The following is an 18,849-nucleotide window of genomic DNA, read 5'->3' on the forward strand; positions in this document are numbered from 1 at the left end:
AAGTAGGTTTCAGCTGTCCCCCAGCTAGCCAAGTGGATGACTGTGAGGTTTGTTTAAATTAAATTCAACTCATATATTAGATCTTTGCTTTTTATGCGTTTTTCTTTCCTCTTTTCTGTCTTCTCCTTTTCTTCCTTACTCCTGCTAATACATAAGTCAGATGTTTAAGAATGAGGAGCATGGGATAGCTTTGCTGCTATGGGGATGGTCCATCTGTGAGGAATAACAGAAACTGTCTGTGATTTTATACCATGCCCAAAAAATCTTCAGCTACGTGGAAGAACAGCAGGGAAGGGATTTCAGGGGGGAACTATCTCTGACTTAACTGTTAGGAAATATATCTGAGAGGAGACAAAGAAGAAATGAATGAAATGGGAGGGAAGCCTGAAGCTTTATTCCTTCCAACAATCCAAAAGCAGTTCTGTTCAAGTGACATGACCAGAAAATGAATGAAGAGAATAGTTTGTCATCATCAGAACAAAAAAAGTTAAACTACCTGAAGTAAAAGCTTATCAATAGATTAAAATAAGATATGAACATCCTCTAAATTATTAGAAATGGTAGAATTATCAAGCTCTTGTTTCTCCTCTTGGTCTAATGTTCTGCCAATCTTTGAAGATTATTTTAGTTTGTCCTGAAAATAAAGCACTTGTACATGTGCTCAGGCTCATAAAATATCAGACTAAGTGACATATAGTAGCTATCACCAAAGACATGTCCTCTTGACCAATTGTGGTTAGTTTTTTTGAGAATTGATGTTCAGGAATCCTAAATATTTGCAAAAGAACACTGTGTTGTATTTAAAACAACAAAACAACAACAAAAACAATAATACTGCTTTAAAGAAAAGCCAGCTCTCTTGGCCGGAAGATCCCTTAAGGTTCTTTTACTTTTCCGCATCTTCTTCCTTATTCTCTCCATCCAGTGCTGTGACTTCAACTCTCTGTGCGTGACTTTCAGATCAATAAAACTATCTCAGGCTTCTCTTCTGAGTTCTAGGGTTGTATAACCAACTCTCCCTTAGATACTGTCACGTGGATTTTTTATTGACACCCCAAACCCAATATGCCTACAACTGGTCTTATTATCTCCCTCATCCAATATGCTCCTTGTTTTTTTATTCCCTATTTCAGTTAATGATTCTACCATACACCCAGTTCCTAAGCCATGAACCTGAGGCTCATCTTAAGTTTCTCTCTTACCCTTCACCTTTGTTCACTGAGTTCTAATGACTGTCATAACTGAATATCTTTTGAAGCTGTTCTCCAGGTCGTATCACTTCCCTGCTTAATCCCTGAATCCCTGCAATACCTTCCCGGTGTCTGTAGAGTAAATTCATATGCCTTTACATTAGATACAAAGTTCTTTACCCTACTTCATGTACCTGCTTTCTGCCTTTGACCCTGTTCTCCAACAAAATCCAACTACTGTGGCTCTGAAAATGGCCACATGTTCTCCTGTTTCTTTTCTTTCAGTTTTGATATTTTCTCTACCAGAGGCTTTTTCCTTGAAGCTGGCAATAATTTCTTCCTATTCCCGTCGCTGCACTCCCACCTGTCTTTCGCTCCTAACACTGGTAACTTTGAAAACTCCTTTTTCTGGGTCTCAAAGCTCCTTGACATAACCATATTACAGCAAACACCACTTTATTTGTCTTTGCCTGTTTTCTGCATTATACTCTGGGCATCTTTGGGTTAGGGACTGCTTGTCTACCTGTATAATTCAGCATCTACGGTGTGCCTTTGTACATAAGGAGAAGCTCAGTAAATGCTAGTTGGGTGAATAAAGTGGATTAGAGGTGCTTGTGGCTCGAAATGGGAGAGGATGAGAATCCAAAACTTGTGCAGATTTTGTAAGAATATGTTGGGGTCTTCAAATTTTTTTTCCCTTCTCAATTTGTAGAGGCAGTGGCTCTCCATGCTTATGCTATTTCTTGTGGCAGCGAGCCTGCCATACTTTCTGATGATTCCTAGATTGCCTGGTACTGCTTTGTGTTCTGTAAGGCTTCCCAAGACCAAGATGTGGTCTCCACCCTGACAAAACGTACAAGGGAAATGGGCACCTAAAACCAGGTTATAAAACCAGTATATGATGGTGAAATGCAAAATTGATGGCTGCAGACAGCTGTGAGAAAGGAGAAAAGAATCAGGAGAGGAGGGGTTTGGCAAGTACCCTGTGGGAGTTAAATCTGTGGATGCTGCAAGGAAGTTACTTTCTCTTCTAATCGGTGGTAGTTCATTTTCCAGTGAGTGTCTTAGAGTCTGTTCATAAATCCTTTGGTACCATTTTTGTTCACTCATTGGAACAACCTTTTTACCCACAGGTGATTTGTCTGTTTGTAGATGCCTGTTAAAGGGTAACACCTAAGGGAAGAGATTGTGTGATCACTCAGAAGAAATGATAGGTGAAAAGTAATGAGTGTATCTGACTTTAATTCTCAATTTTAAGTTAGCTTCGTGGGATTTGAAATCTTTATTCCCAGCCAGGGGTAGTGGCTCATACTTGTAATCCCAACACTTTGAGAAGTCAAGATAGGAGAGGGAGGAGCCAAGATGGCCGAATAGGAACAGCTCCGGTCTGCAGCTCCCAGCGTGAGCGGCACAGAAGACGGGTGATTTCTGCATTTCCGTTTGAGGTACCGGGTTCATCTCACTAGGGAGTGCCAAACAGTGGGTGCAGGACAGTTGGTGCAGCACACTGTGTGTGAGCCAAAGCAGGGCAAGTCATTGCCTCACTCGGGAAGCGCAAGGGGTCAGGGAGTTCCCTTTCCTAGTCAAAGAAAGGGGTAATAGACGGCACCTGGAAAATCGGGTCAGTCCCACCCTAATACTGTGCTTTTCCAATGGGCCTGGAAAACGGCACACCAGGAGATTGTGTCCCGCACCTGGCTTGGAGGGTCCTATGCCCACGGAATCTCGCTGATTGCTAGCACAGCAATCTGAGATAAAACTGCAAGGCGGCAGCGAGGCTGGGGGAGGGGTACCCACCATTGCCCAGGCTTGCTTAGGTAAACAAAGCAGCCAGGAAGCTCGAACTGGGTGGAGCCCACCACAGCTCAAGGAAGCCTGCCTGCCTCTGTAGGCTCCACCTCTGGGGGCAGGGCACAGACAAACAAAAAATCAGCAGGAACCTCTGCAGACTTTTAAATGTCCCTGTCTGACAGCTTTGAAGAGAGTAGTGGTTCTCCCAGCACGCAGCTGGATATCTGAGAATGGACAGACTGCCTCCTAAGTGGGTCCCTGACCCCCGAGCAGCCTAACTGGGAGGCACCCCCAAGTAGGGACAGACTGACACATCACTCGGCCAGGTACCTTCCAGAGGAACTATCAGACAGCTGAATTTGTGGTCTCACAAAAATCCACTGTTCTGCAGCCACTGCTGCTGACACTCAGCCAAACAGGGTCTGGAGTGGACCTCTAGCAAACTCCAACAAACCTGCAGCTGAGGGTCCTGTCTGGTAGAAGGAAAACTAACAAACAGAAAGGACATCCACACCAAAAACCCATCTGTACATCACCATCATCAAAGACCAAAAGTAGATAAAACCACAAAGATGGGGAAAAAACAGAGCAGAAAAACTGGAAACTCTAAAAAGCAGAGCACCTCTCCTCCTCCAAAGGAACACAGTTCCTTACCAGCAACGGAACAAAGCTGGACGGAGAATGACTTTGACGAGTTGAGAGAAGAAGGCTTCAGACGATCAAACTACTCTGAGCTACAGGAGGAAATTCAAAACAATAGCAAAAAAGTTAAAAACTTTGAAAAAAAATTAGACAAATGGGTAACTAGAATAACCAATGGAGAGAAGGGCTTAAAGGAGCTGATGGAGCTGAAAGCCAAGTTTCGAGAACTACATGAAGATTGCAGAAGCCTTGGGAGCCGATGTGATCGACTGGAAGAGAGGGTATCAGTGATGGAAGATGAAATAAATGAAGTGAGAAGGGAAGTTTAGAGAAAAAAGAATAAAAAGAAATGAACAAAGCCTCCAAGAAATTTGGGACTATGTGAAAAGACGAAACCTACGTCCGATGGGTGTACCTGAAAATGACAGGGAGAATGGAACCAAGTTGGAAAACACTCTGCAAGATATTATCCAGGAGAACTTCCCCAGTCTAGCAAGGCAGGCCAACATTCAGATTCAGGAAATACAGAGAACGCCACAAAGATACTCCTCGAGAAGAGCAACTCCAAGACACATAATTGTCAGATTCACCAAAGTTGAAATGAAGGAAAAAATGTTAAGGGCAGCCAGAGAGAAAGGTCGGGTTACTCACAAAGGGAAGCCCGTCAGACTAACAGCTGATCTCTCGGCAGAAACTCTACAAGCCAGAAGAGAGTGGGGGCCGATATTCAACATTCTTAAAGAAAAGAATTTTCAACCCAGAATTTCATATCCAACCAAACTAAGCTTCATAAGTGAAGGAGAAATAAAATACTTTACAGACAAGCAAATGCTGAGTGATTTTGTCACCACCAGGCCTGCCCTAAAAGAGCTCCTGAAGGAAGCACTAAACATGGAAAGGAAAAACCGGTACCAGCCACTGCAAAAACATGCCAAATTATAAAGACCATCAAGGCTAGGAAGAAACTGGATCAACTAATGAGCAAAATAACCAACTAACATCATAATTACAGGATCAAATTCACACATAACAATATTAACTTTAAATGTAAATGGGCTAAATGCTCCAATTAAAAGACACAGACTGGCAAACTGGATAAGGAGTCAAGACCCATCAGTGTGCTGTATTCAGGAAACCCATCTCACGTGCAGAGACGCACATAGACTCAAAATAAAGGGATGGAGGAAGATCTACCAAGCAAATGGAAAACAAAAAAAGGCAGGGGTTGCAATCCTAGTCTCTGATAAAATAGACTTTAAACCAACAAAGATCAAAAGAGACAAAGAAGGCCATTACATAATGGTAAAGGGATCAATTCAACAAGAAGAGCTAACTATCCTAAATATATATGCACCCAACCCAGGAGCACCCAGATTCATAAAGCAAGTCCTGAGTGACCTACAAAGGGACTTAAACTCCCACACAATAATAATGGGAGATTTTTAACACCCCACTGTCAACATTAGACAGATCAACAAGACAGAAAGTTAACAAGGATATCCAGGAATTGAACTCAGCTCTGCACAAAGTGGACCTAATAGACATCTACAGAACTCTCCACCCCAAATCAACAGAATATACATTTTTTTCAGCACCACACCTATTCCAAAATTGACCACATAGTTGGAAGTAAAGCTCTCCTCAGCAAATGTAAAAGAACAGAAATCATAACAGACTGTCTCTCAGACCACAGTGCAATCAAACTAGAACTCAGGATTAAGAAACTCACTCAAAACCGCTCAACTACATGGAAACTGAACAACCTGCTCCTGAATGACTACTGGGTACATAACAAAATGAAGCCAGAAATAAAGATGTTCTTTGAAACCAACGAGAACAAAGACATAACATACCAGAATCACTGGGACACATTCAAAGCAGTATGTAGAGGGAAACTGATAGCACTAAATGCCCACAAGAGAAAGCAGGAAAGATCCAAAATTGACACCCTAACATCACAATTAAAAGAACTAGAAAAGCAACAGCAAACACATTCAAAAGCTAGCAGAAGGCTAGAGATAACTAAAATCAGAGCAGAACTGAAGGAAATAGAGACACAAAAAACCCTTCAAAAAAATTAATGAATCCAGGAGCTGGTTTTTTGAAAAGATCAACAAAATTGATAGACTGCTAGCAAGATTAATAAGGAAGAAAACAGAGAAGAATCAAATAGATGCAATAAAAAATGAAAAAGGGGTTATCACCACCGATCCCACAGAAATACAATCCACCATCAGAGAATACTACAAACACCTCTATGCAAATAAACTAGAAAATCTAGAAGAAATGGATACATTCCTCGACAAATACACCCTCCCAAGACTAAACCAGGAAGAAGTTGAATCTCTGAATAGACCAATAACAGGCTCTGAAATTGTGGCAATAATCAATAGCTTACCAACCAAAAAGAGTCCAGGACCAGATGGATTCACAGCCGAATTCTACCAGAGGTACAAGGAGGAGCTGGTACCATTCCTTCTGAAACTATTCCAATCAATAGAAAAAGAGGGAATCCTCTGTAACACATTTTATGAGGCCAGCATCATCCTGATACCAAAGCCTGGCAGAGACATAAACAAAAAAGAGAATTTCAGACCAATATCCTTGATGAACATTGATGCAAAAATCTTCAATAAAATACTGGCAAACCGAATCCAGCAGCACATCAAAAAGCTTATACACCATGATCAAGTGGGTTTCATCCCTGGGATGCAAGGCTTGTTCAACACATGCAAATCAATAAATGTAATCCAGCATATAAACAGAACCAAAGACAAAAACCACATGATTATCTCAATAGATGCAGAAAAGGCCTTTGACAAAATTCAACAACCCTTCATGCTAAAAACTCAATAAATTAGGTATTGATGGGACGTATCTCAAAATAATAAGAGCTATCTATGACAAACCCACAGCCAATATCATACTGAATGGGCAAAAACTGGAAGCATTCCCTTTGAAAACTGGCACAAGAGAGGGATGCCTTCTGTCACCACTCCTATTCAACATAGTGCTGGAAGTTCTGGCCAGGGCAATCAGGCAGGAGAAGGAAATAAAGGGTATATAATTAGGAAAAGAGGAAGTCAAATTGTCCCTGTTTGCAGATGACATGATTGTATATCTAGAAAACTCCATTGTCTCAGCCCAAAATCTCCTTAAGCTGATAAGCAACTTCAGCAAAGTCTCAGGATACAAAATCAATGTACAAAAATCACAAGCATTCTTGTACACCAATCACAGACAAATAGCCAAATCATGAGTGAACTCCCATTCACAATTGCTTCAAAAAGAATAAAATACCTAGGAATCCAACTTACAAGGGATGTGAAGGACCTCTTCAAGGAGAACTACAAACCACTGCTCAATGAAATAAAAGAGGATACAAACAAATGGAAGAACATTCTATGCTCATGGGTAGGAAGAATCAATATCGTGAAAATGGCCATGCTGCCCAAGGTAGTTTATAGATTCAATGCCATCCCCATCAAGCTACCAATGACTTTCTTCACAGAATTGGAAAAAACTACTTTAAAGTTCATATGGAACCAAAAAGGAGCCCGCATCACCAAGTCAATCCTAAGCCAAAAGAACAAAGCTGGAGGCATCACACTACCTGACTTCAAACTATACTACAAGGCTACAGTAACCAAAACAGCATGGTACTGGTACCACAACAGAGACATAGATCAATGGAACAGAACAGAGCCCTCAGAAATAATGCTGCATATCTACAACTATCTGATCTTTGACAAACCTGACAAAAACAAGCAATGGGGAAAGGATTCCCTATTTAATAAATGGTGCTGGGAAAACTGGCTAGCCATATGTGGAAAGCTGAAACTAGATCCCTTCCTTACACCTTATACAAAAATTAATTCAAGATGGATTAAAGACTCACGTGTTAGACCTAAAACCATAAAAACCCTAGAAGAAAGCCTAGGCAATACCATTCAGGACATAGGCGTGGGCAAGGACTTCATGTCTAAAACACCAAAAGCAGTGGCAACAAAAGCCAAAATTGACCAATGGGATCTAATTAAACTAAAGAGCTTCTGCACAGCAAAAGAAACTACCCTCAGAGTGAACAGGCAACCTACAGAATGGGAGAAAATTTTTGCAACCTACTCATCTGATAAAGGGCTAATATCCAGAATCTACAATGAACTCCAACAAATTTACAAGAAAAAAACAACCCCATCAAAAAGTGGGCAAAGGACATGAACAGACACTTCTCAAAAGAAGACATTTATGCAGCCAAAAAACACATGAAAAAATGCTCATCATCACTGGCCATCAGAGAAATGCAAATCAAAACCACAATAAGATACCATCTCACACCAGTTAGAATGGCCATCATTAAAAAGGCAGGAAACAACAGGTGCTGGAGAGGATGTGGTGAAATAGGAACACTTGTACACTGTTGGTGGGACTGTAAACTAGTTCAACCATTGTGGAAGTCAGTATGGCGATTCCTCAGGGATCTAGAACTAGAAATACCATTTGACCCAGCCATCCCATTACTGGGTATATACCCAAAGGACTATAAATCATGCTGCTATAAAGACACATGCACACGTATGTTTATTGCGGCACTATTCACAATAGCAAAGAGTTGGAACCAACCCAAATGTCCAACAATGATAGACTGGATTAAGAAAATGTGGCAGATATACACCATGGAATACTATGCAGCCATAAAAAATGATGAGTTCATGTCCTTTGTAGGGACATGGATGAAACTGGAAAACATCATTCTCAGTAAACTATCGCAAGGACAAAAAACCAAACACCACATGTTCTCACTCATAGGTGGGAATTGAATAGTGAGAACACATGGACACAGGAAGGGGGGTACATCACACTCTGGGGACTGTTGTGGGGTGGGGGGAGGGGGGAGGGACAGCATTAGGAGATATACCTAATGCTAAATGACGAGTTAATGGGTGCAGCAAACCAACACGGCACATGGATACATATGTAAGAAACCTGCACATTGTGCACATGTACCCTAAAACCTAAAGTATAATAATAAAAAAATAAAAAATAAAAATTGAGTCACAGAGAAGTTAAAAAAGAAGTCAAGATAGGAGAATCACTTGAACCTAGAAGTCCGTAGACCAAGCTGGGCAACATAGGGAGACCCTATCTCTAATATATATATATATATATATATATTTAGATAGTTTAGATGTATAGATATATATGAAAGATGTATAGATATGTATGAAAAATATAAGGAGAAATGTATATGCATTTTTTCATATATATATATATATATATGGGTATTCATTCCAGAAGTTGTTGAACATAGAGTATTTCTTAAGTTTTATTATTTTCATACTAGTTAAAAAATGCTAATTTGATTTTTGGTGAACTAAAGTTTCAGAAATGGTTGTGAGTATTTAACGTTTGTGTACCTGATAATTTATTCTCCCTCAAATTCAGTCATTCTCTCAAGTAGGTAAGCTCATTCCTGAACAGTGAAGGAGGAAGGAACTGTATACACTTGGAAAGTAGGGTGAGGTGTCTTTTCCTTTGATCAGCCTATGTCAACATTCCCTTCTACCAATATTATTTTCACTTGAGGGTTCAGATTGCCACTGTTTGGCAGGAAGGAAGAGAGAACTCTCTTAATAGAATGTGATTTAATATGTTGAATGACAATTTGTGCTTTGTCAGACTGCTTGGGAAAAGGATTAGAGGCAGTGTAAATGATCTGCTGTATCTGGTTGTAAAAACATTTCAGGCATCTTTCAAAAGTAACATTAAACCCCTGGTCTCCAGTTCCCCAAAGTTGCTTCTCATTGACAGGTTTCTCTCGGTAGGTGTAAGTCAGGGAATAAACCAGTCCCAGACTCTCCTTTGCTGTTTCTGCCATGTCATGCCTTGCCCGGCCATCAGGGCACACAGCCCAGGGAGGACTGAAGGCCTGCGTCCAGCCTCCTGCAGCCAGGGAGCTGCTGGCGTCTGACTTGCTGTGAAGGTGATCCTGTCCTGCTTTCAGAACTGATGACAGTTTGCTACGTCTAGCTGAGCACTGAGGGCACCCGTCATGCCAGGTCAATGTTCAGGTTTACTCTGGACTCCGTGCTGGGGTTCCATTTGAGATTCTCTTAATTTTGAGGGGAGTCATTGCTCATGATGAATGAAAGACACAAGGAGGGGCTGGGGAAAGCTGGAGGCCAGCCCCTCGCGGCACTTGGGCTCTTTCGCAGAGAAGAACTGGATGGAGTTGAGCTCGCTGGGCACAGGGGATGACGTGGTCTTTGTTCCAAAGTGGATAGATCCCAGAAAGAAAATACATTAAAAGGAAATCATAGCAGCGGTCTGTGGGTTTTGGTCCATTTGCCTGAAAATTGGCCCTTCTGTTGGAGCTGAATTTCTCCAATTAGCTGAACGTTTTTGTGGTGAAGCACTGTGGAAAAAGTGGCTTCACTGAAAGAGCAGTCATAGAGTCTTCTAGACTTTATAAATAGACTCAGGACAAGGAGAAGAACTGCCCTGTGGAGATATGGTTCATCTCTTGCTCAGCCATCTCCCCCACCCTCCCCGGGAACACACTTATGAAAGAAAGAGCTCAGAAAACTCTTCCTTGGAGTTTTCAGTGGTGCAGTTGGTTAGTGTGCAGCACTTATACAGAAACCTCTTCCTTAACAGAATCTTTTGCACAGTGTCCTCCAGGTGTCCCCCTCAGTACCTGCCATAAACAATTCCCTCTTCCAGCCATCACCACCATCTCTAATTCCTGCTTGTCTGGATTCAGTTGTTCTAGATCTCCATTTCTGAGATTTTCTCTCTTAACCCTTAATTGTAAGCTGGGTCAGGAGTCAGTAATAATTATTTTGTACCATCAGTTTTCAAGATTAGTCTGGGGAGCTAGCTTAATCAGAACCTGGAATTTCTCTTATGCTTCATTTTTAGGAGAATTTGAAATCCATCTGGCCAGGTACGGTGGCTCACGCCCATAATCCCAGCACTTCGGGAGGCTGAGGCAGGCGGATCACCTGAGGTCAGGAGTTCGAGACCAGCCTCAACATGGAGAATCCCCGTCTCTACTAAAAATAGAAAATTAGCCGGGCGTGGTGGTGCATGCCTGTAATCCCAGCTACACGGGAGGCTGAGGCAGGAGAATTGCTTGAACCTGGGAGGCGGAGGTTGCGGTGAGCCGAGATCGCGCCATTGCACTCCAGCCTGGGCAACAAGAGTGAAACTCCATCTCAAAAAAAAAAAAAAAAAAAAAAAAAAAATCCATCTGAGATGTTTTTTGAGAGCAAGGTCCTTGCTGTTGCTGGCGTTCTTGCTTGCTTTGTTTCTAGGACCTGGGAGTGAGGAAACGTGAAGCTTTAATCAGCTACAAGCTGTTGGGGGCTGGGGTTATGGACCTCTGTGTGTGTCACATTTGCTTCCATGGCAGTTTAGGACCATCGCCTATAAAATCAAGGCCAAGTCAGTGCCATCTTTATAGAACATTGCTGCCTCTGCAGGGTTGCCTGGAGCAGTTAAAATTTAATGGGGACTGAGGATTAGGCCAAAGGGCCAAGCCTTGATGGGTGCAGATCAGGTGCATTTTATGGTAGCTGGGAGGACCGTGAAAGCCAGAAGACTAATAGAGGGAAATAACTGCTCTTGTGAGCTCTCTTTTCTGTCTTCTGCATTTTCTACCCAAGCCCACAATGTATACAAATGATATTATACTAAACATAGTAATAAAATGGTCCCCTGTGAATGCATAAATTGTGCAACTCATTTAAAAAAAAATTTAGCTTTGGTATTAAATTCATCCTGTGGTATTAGCACCAAAGCCTAACTCTCTTGTAGTAGCCTCCCTGATGTCCAAAGGGAAATGGAAGTGTGTCTATGTATGGAATTTTAATGTTGGGCTATTAGAAATTATAATCCAAGATACCAGCTCAGAAGACAAGTCCCTTTTAGAATTGTCTAATTTATTATGCACTAAATGGCAACTGAGAATGACTTAAAGAACCAATAGGTGACCAGAAAGGAAGAGGTTGGATCCCACAGGGCTGGTGTGCTGCTTGGAGCTATTCGTGATTTCATTGGTTTATACCTGGACTCCGTATAGTGAGGAAGTCATTGTGGCCGCCATTATGCCTTTTATCTTCCATTATCTGATTTTGATCATTGTGTTTTCTTGTAGGGAAAACATTCCTCATTGTGTATTATCTGTGGTTTATTTTAAGCATCTTTGATTAAAAAAAATGTAAAGACAGGACACCCAGATACTGTCAGGCTGAACTGTAAATGTAATTTTATCATTTGATTGACTAATCAAGTAAGGCCATATAATTATTAGTGGAGTTTTTTCTTCTCCGGGTATTTTTTGATATTCGATGCTTTTTTTCCCTCCTAGGTGACAATCCTTACCCTTCCAAGGAGGACACCCCTACCAGCAGTCTGGACTCACTTTCCTCCCCATCTCCCGTGACTGCAGCTATCCCTGGGCCTCCGGGACCAGACAAAAACCACCTTCTGGCAGATGGAGGGAGCTTTGGAGACTGGGCATCCACTATGTAAGTAACCATGCTTCTGTTGGGTGCTGAAGGGAGGAAGCCATGACTTTGTTCATTTTGAAGTTTCTGTGAGCAGTGACCCGTAGGTGCTGAAGCCATTAGATCTAGGAGCCCTTGTTCTCTTATCAGAAGGGCCACCAAAGGGAGAAGGGTCCTTAAAACAGAGCCCTTCTTGAATACTCTCTGTGTTTCTAGTATGGAAGGGGTAGATGGATGCTATGTCAAATCTGGTCTAAGTTCAATTCCTGGGCAGTTTTGGATTCTGCAAAGGAAATTTGTTACAGTCCCACCCAAGATGTTTCCCCACTAGTTATGCAAACTTTAGAGATGTGAGAATGCATGCTGATGGACAGACTCTTGAAACTGTCTATAGAATGATATTTTACTTACACGAATTTCTGAGAGCATTATGCTAGCATTCTGCTCTGTTTTGCTCCATAGCATCCTGCAGAGTTGAGACTTGATGGTTGACATATTTGATTTTATCTTCTCAGTTTGGTTTAGTTCCAGGCATGTGCAGATCAGCTCAAGTATATTAGGACAAATAATACAAATAAAGTACCTTGAATCTGTGAGGGCTTGTCTGGCTGTGTTGACCAAGGCTGTGGAGTAAAGGCAGGATGGTGGTGATGTGGAATCCAAAAGGGCGTCACGTTTCAAACAAGTGCTCAGAGAAGAGAAAACTCCACTAATAATTACAAGGCAATACTTGATTAGTCAATCAAATTTTATCTAAAAATACATTTATAATTCATCCAGAGAATCTTTTTTTTTTTTTTTTTAAAGATGGAGTTTTGCTTTTGTTGCCCAGGGTGGAGTGCGGTGGTACCATCTTGGTTCACTGCAACCTCCGCCTCCTGGGTTTAAGTTATTCTCCTGCCTCAGCCTCCCAAGTAGCTGAGATTACAGGTGTCCGCCACCACAGCCAGCTAATTTTTGTAGTTTTAGTAGAGACGGGTTTCACCATGTTGGCCAGGCTGGTCTCAAACTCCTGACCTCAAGTGATCCATCCTCCCATAGTGCTGGTATTATAGGTGTGAGCCACCATGCCCAGCCCATCCAAAGAGTCTTCAAAAAATTTTGTTGAAGCCAAAGTTGCTTAAAATAAATTATAGATAATGGTGTCATCTGACTGTAGCTGGGCATTCTTGGGACTTTAAATGGACTGGAAAGTGTTCCTTAGATTACTTGGCTTTTTATAGTTACTGCTGGATTCACATGAAATGATTATGAATTTATTAAGTATTAAGAGAGGCTGGGAGACATTTGGTATGCCAAAATTTGGGGGTGACCTGAAGACTTTGAAAATCTAACTGAGACTCCAAGTATGGAAACACATTCTCCAGATGAGATTTTTCATGCCAGTGTTTTCATCTGTGCATATTTTTTATGCTGAGGATTGTGGATTTAAATCCTACATTACTCAGGTATGCTTGTCACCTTTACTGTTCCTTTTCCACAATAAAAATTCTGTTTCACCGTAGTACTACAAGCAACAATAACAGTAGTTACCTAGGCACCCAGAATCTATAATCCTGGTTACACTCGAGGTGGAATTTAGCGCGTGTGTATGTTTTAGTGAAAACCAGATCTCTAATTATACCTTTCAATAAGTGAATATCACAGGCAGTGGAGTGCAGGTTAAGCAGTCATCTTTCTTCCGTAGTAGTTCTGCAGAAAACTGACATTATGAGCCACGGTACAGCCAGCACTCAATTCACAACACGTCCATGCCTGAAACAAGAAGGGCTTGATATTTTTGGTCATAAATCAAATGAGGAGTGAATTCCCCAGCTTCCTATTCATACACATTTTAAAATGTCATGAAAAGCACTCCAACCTTGAGAGGCCAAAAAGGGGGTTGGGGGGAGTAGATGAAGCAAGCCTGGAAAGGAGATTTTTTTTTTTTTCTTTAATGGAGACTTTCTTCTACTTCAGAAACTTGATTTTTTTTTTTTTTCTGTGCCATGGATGGAATACATCTATGTTTCTCTGAAGTATATACTAAAATGTTTCTTATGTATCTTTTAAAGGATTTACTGATGAGTGTGTGTCAGTCCAGATTTGTCATTGTGTTAGGAAGTTTGTATATAGATGAGTGCCTCTTGGACTTGAGCATGCACCAGAACCCCCTGTAGGTCTCACTGAGACCCACACTGCTGGCCCCACCCCAGAGCTGAGGATTCTGTAGGTCTGAAAAGGGGCCTGAGAGCTTGCCTTTCTAAGGAGTTCCCAGGTGACGTGATATAGAAGACCATCTCCTGCTCCTCGCCTCCTTCCAGGGCTGTGCTGAGTATAAGCTGCTTCTCTGAGGAGTGTAATTAGGATAAGTGATTGCGCCACCTCTTTTATTTAAAAAACACTCTTCTAGGGCCGTGCGTTGCTGTCCTCCCAGTAGCCGGTGTGTGCTTCCCACATGCTTTGGTTCTCTTTGCCTCAAATATCTGTCCTGTTTTTTTGCGCAAGCCAATCCTGACCTATCTTAACAGTCTAATTTAATCTTCACCTCCAGGAAGTCTTCCCCATGCTCTAATCTACAGGGAGCCTCTAAAGAGATCCCTTGTCAGTATTTGCTGATACTCATTATTTGGCACTAAGAAATTCAAGTTGCCTTTGAGTGTTGTTTAATGTTTGCCTTTTAGTATTATTTGATATTTATGTGGAATACATGTTTCTACCTATCTAATCTTTCCCTTACCCCAAGCTAGATCATAAAATTGTTTTTTTTTCGGGGGGCGGCGTGGGGGTGGCGGTGGGAGGGTGGGGAAGACTGAGTCTCACTCCATCACCCAGGCTGGAGGGCAGTGGCATGATCTCAGCTCACCGCAAACTCCGCTTCCTGGGTTCAAGTGATTCTCGTGCCTCAGCCTCCCCAGTAGCTGGGATTACAGGCACGTGCCACCGCATTGGCTACTTTTCGTATTTTTGGTAGAGATGGGGTTTCCCCATGTTGGTGAGGCTGGTTTCAAACTCCTGACCTCAAGTGATCCGCCCACCTTGGCTTTTCAAAATGCTGGGATTACAGGCATGAGCTACCGTGCCCGGCCATAACATTCTTAATGATAGGAATTGGATCATATATTCTTTGAACTTTTTTGTGATATTGATGTAATTATTAGTGAACATTTAATTTCTTATTTTAATTATGTATTTATAAAAATGCTGCCTTTTGGAAATCTCATTTCTTTCTCTGTGTTACTGAATGTCTCTTAGGCTACTACATTTGGTTTCTTAGTCATCATCTTTTTTTTTTTTTTTTTTTTATGATGGAGTCTTGCTCTGTTGCCCAGGCTGGAGTGCAGTGGTGTGATCTCAGCTCACTGCAAGCTCCGCCTCCCGGGTTCACGCTATTCTCCTGCCTCAGCCTCCCGAGTGGCTGGGTCTACAGGCACCCGCCACCATGCCTGGCTAATTTTTTGTGTTTTTAGTAGAGACGGGGTTTCACTGTGTTAGCCAGGATGGTCTCGATCTCCTGACCTCGTGATCCACCCACCTCGGCCTCCCAAAGTGCTGGTATTACAGGTGTGAGCCACCGTGCCCGGCTGATTCATCTTCTTTCTTATAAAGATTACAAACTCTTCCTCTAGGAATTCCACACAATTAATCTTACCATTTGCTCGTTACTGTGTTTTGTTTCCTTAGCATTTATAAGTTCTCATTGTATGTTCTCTTCTTGTCTTTTCCCCCTTTATCTCTGCATACCAGCTGTATGGTATTAAACATCATAGGTTCTAAGTAAATGCTCATTAAGATCCCTGTTAACCAAAGTTGCTATGGAGTCATTGAAACTCTACTCTGGGCTCTTAATAGGAGGCAATGCCTTTACTGTGGTCTCAGGTCCTAAGGAATGGAGTCCAAATGTATGTGGATCACATAGGACCTCAGTAGATCTGTTGAACAAAAATGCTAAAATCTTGTCCACTGGAAAGCAGTTTGCAGAGAAAAACTTACAGCAGCTGTGGTTCTGACATAGGTGGTGTAGCTATTGCCTCTGATAGGTAGAAAACAATGCAGCAGAATTGGATTCCTTGGATTTCTGCTGATGTTCATGACTTGTGGGTATTATTCATTGCAGTCAATCAATCTGTAGCTCTTACTTACCTGTACCCTCAGTAAGGTGATGGGTGACTGCATTGCCAGTTAAGAATTGCTAGCTCAGTCTCCTTGGAGGACATTGCATCATAGGTCAAGGTATTTCAAATGTTCCGAAGTCATTTTTTCCCCACAATAAAGTAATTTTCGCTAAACAGGTTTTCTTCTATTGTAATTGATGGAGCCGGGTCCTTGACAAGTAATCCTTTTAGATTCCCTGCCACAAAAGAAAATCTCTTTTAAGAAATATCAGGCATTGCTATCTGCTTCCTCTACAGATTTCAAATGAAAAGGAACACCTCTTTTTCTGCTGGCACATTCTCAAATTCAAGATGGCATGGTCTCAGAATAGCTCACTCCAGCTGGGGGTGCCGGCACCCTGAGATGCATCTCACTGTGTGCCCTGGCAGGCCAGGAGGGCAGTAGATTCCCCTCTCCCGCCCACCGAGAGGCTTGGCTTTGTTTATCCTGAATGTTAAGATATCCCTAAAGCGTCTATCCCAGCTAGTGCCTCAAGCTGTCGTTGTGCCACTGAGATTTGTGCCTACTCAGACTTGATGTCAGTTATTTAAAATCACTAGCTAACACCTTCCTATTCCCATATACAGCCTTGTGCATGTCATCATACACTTTGTGTGCACTCACTGGTAACCATTTTTATTCTTGTCAATGCAATCACTTGTTTCCTTTAAATTGGGCAAATGAATGGGGGTTTCTCAGAGACAACTGCTTGGCATTTCGAATTACTTGACTGTTGGTTCCATGATTGCTTTTCAGGAAGTCAATAAATTTTGCTGGAGATACCAGAGTAACCCCCCTTAAATATGATTTGTGGCTTAGTATACCACAGTAAACCGTGAATGATTTGCCTGAAGTTCAGAAAAATAATCATTTTAGATCACTTTTAATAGATTTCTGTGAAGTCTGGCGCCTACTGAGAAATTACAAGGTGGGAGTCACTGGCGAACCCTGTCTTCACTTCCTCCCTTCCTCTCTCTCTGTCTTTCCTTCCTCCCTCTCTCTCCTCCTTCAGAGAGGGCTTCCTCAACCCCAGCACTCCTTGAGTGCCAGGGCACTCCGTTCACCCTAGAAGTTGGTATCTTAATCTGATTATTTAAAAAAAAAATAGATTTATCTTTTAAAAATGCTTTTTTGCACATTTGCTTTTTTTTTTTTTTTTTGGCTAACTTGACCAAAATGAACATATACTGCTTTTGTAATAAGAAGTGGGAAGCTCTGTAAATTTCAGGTCAGGAGAGGGTGATAAGTAACCTAAAGGAATGAACTTCCCATTGCAAAAACTTCCTGCATCTTTATTGGTTAGTAGGGGGATGATTTCCTAATAAGATTAGCAGCTTTACTCTGTTTACTTGTATCTGGGCCCTGGTTACAGAATGCAGTGGGTTACACTGAGATCTCTAATAGAGCCTAGTGCCTTCTTGTGGAAGGATGTGGTCTCTGATTCTGGGTACTGTGAAGAATGAATTGGCAGCCAGTACCTGTTACCATACCTAAGTAAACAGCAGGGTCACTTAGATAGTGGAGGTCTAAGGGAGCTCAAATCTAAGGAAGAACAGGGGCCAAATGAACAGGAGGAGCATGCTGCCTTGCTATGAGCCCACAGCGGCCTGTTAAATTCTGCACAGAGGTTAACTCCTTCCCCTACCTCTTGGGGGTCTGGGGATTTGAGGGAGTAGAACCTTTTGCTTTAGCAGAGGTTGGTGGTTGAGGCTGCAGAGAAAGTATTAGATACCCTCTTGGCACTTCCAGGCTGAGAGACCATGGAGCATTTAGTATTATGGGCCACCAGACTTTGTTTCAGCTATTTCGTAGATGGCATTTCATCTTAATGCTTGCATCAACTCAGTGCGGTAGATATCTCTTCATTTTTAAAAAGATTGGAAGGCACAAAGGACATAGGAAAATTGGCCCAAGACACACAAGCAGTAAAGGACAGGTGAGTTTGACCCCTCATGTGTCTGCCCAGTGACTTGTTTTACTGTAGAAATTGAAATTGTGCAGTTGCATATGGGGACATTGTTTGAATTGTAGGTATTCTCCACCCTGCCCTGATTCTGAAACCCAGTGAAACAGCCATGGCTGTTAATTGGTCAGTGCCCTTGGTTTGAAGAGGGAGCACTGACCTTACATTAAGTCATGTGGCTGTGGTTTATAATTATCTATGGTGAATAAACACTTGAATCTGGTTGGTGCGCATTCATCATCTAACACCTTGGCTGAGATGCAGGCAGGAGGGCCTTCTCCCCCACAGCGGAGCTTGAGAGACTTGGAAATTTGATCTGTGCAACCAGGCAGCATCCATAATCTTTTTATGAGTAATATGATATTTAGTTGTCTCCCTTCAGCTTCAGAAATGATTCTCAAGGCCTGTATACTTGGCCATGTACCATCACATTGTCTATTCACGTTCAATCTGGGGGTACAACTTTTGTCCTGTGTGTTTCCTTGAATTTCTTCTCTCCAACTTTGTATAGAAATTATGCTATGCCTACTGCCTGGCCCCTTGCATGCTTCAATACACATCCATTGTGGCTTGCTGGGGTATTTTTGGTATCTGCGTTGTGTACTTGGCACTTGTGTGT

At 42.0% G+C, this 18,849-nt stretch overlaps 1 protein-coding gene across 11 annotated transcripts in view; it reads left to right on the top strand.

The window, feature by feature from the left end:
- The window catches only part of ARHGAP10 (Rho GTPase activating protein 10), a 364,968-nt gene that overhangs the window by 327,051 nt on the left and 19,068 nt on the right, over positions 1-18,849 (top strand). For all 11 annotated transcript variants that reach the window (XM_055276077.2, XM_055276078.2, XM_055276075.2 and 8 more), the window contains one exon: positions 11,995-12,154. In XM_055276077.2, the coding sequence (XP_055132052.1) occupies positions 11,995-12,154 (160 nt within the window). The remainder of the gene's footprint in view (positions 1-11,994; positions 12,155-18,849) is intronic.

This window comes from Symphalangus syndactylus, chromosome 4, assembly GCF_028878055.3.
Source record: "Symphalangus syndactylus isolate Jambi chromosome 4, NHGRI_mSymSyn1-v2.1_pri, whole genome shotgun sequence".
Classification (NCBI taxonomy): Eukaryota; Metazoa; Chordata; class Mammalia; order Primates; family Hylobatidae; genus Symphalangus; species Symphalangus syndactylus.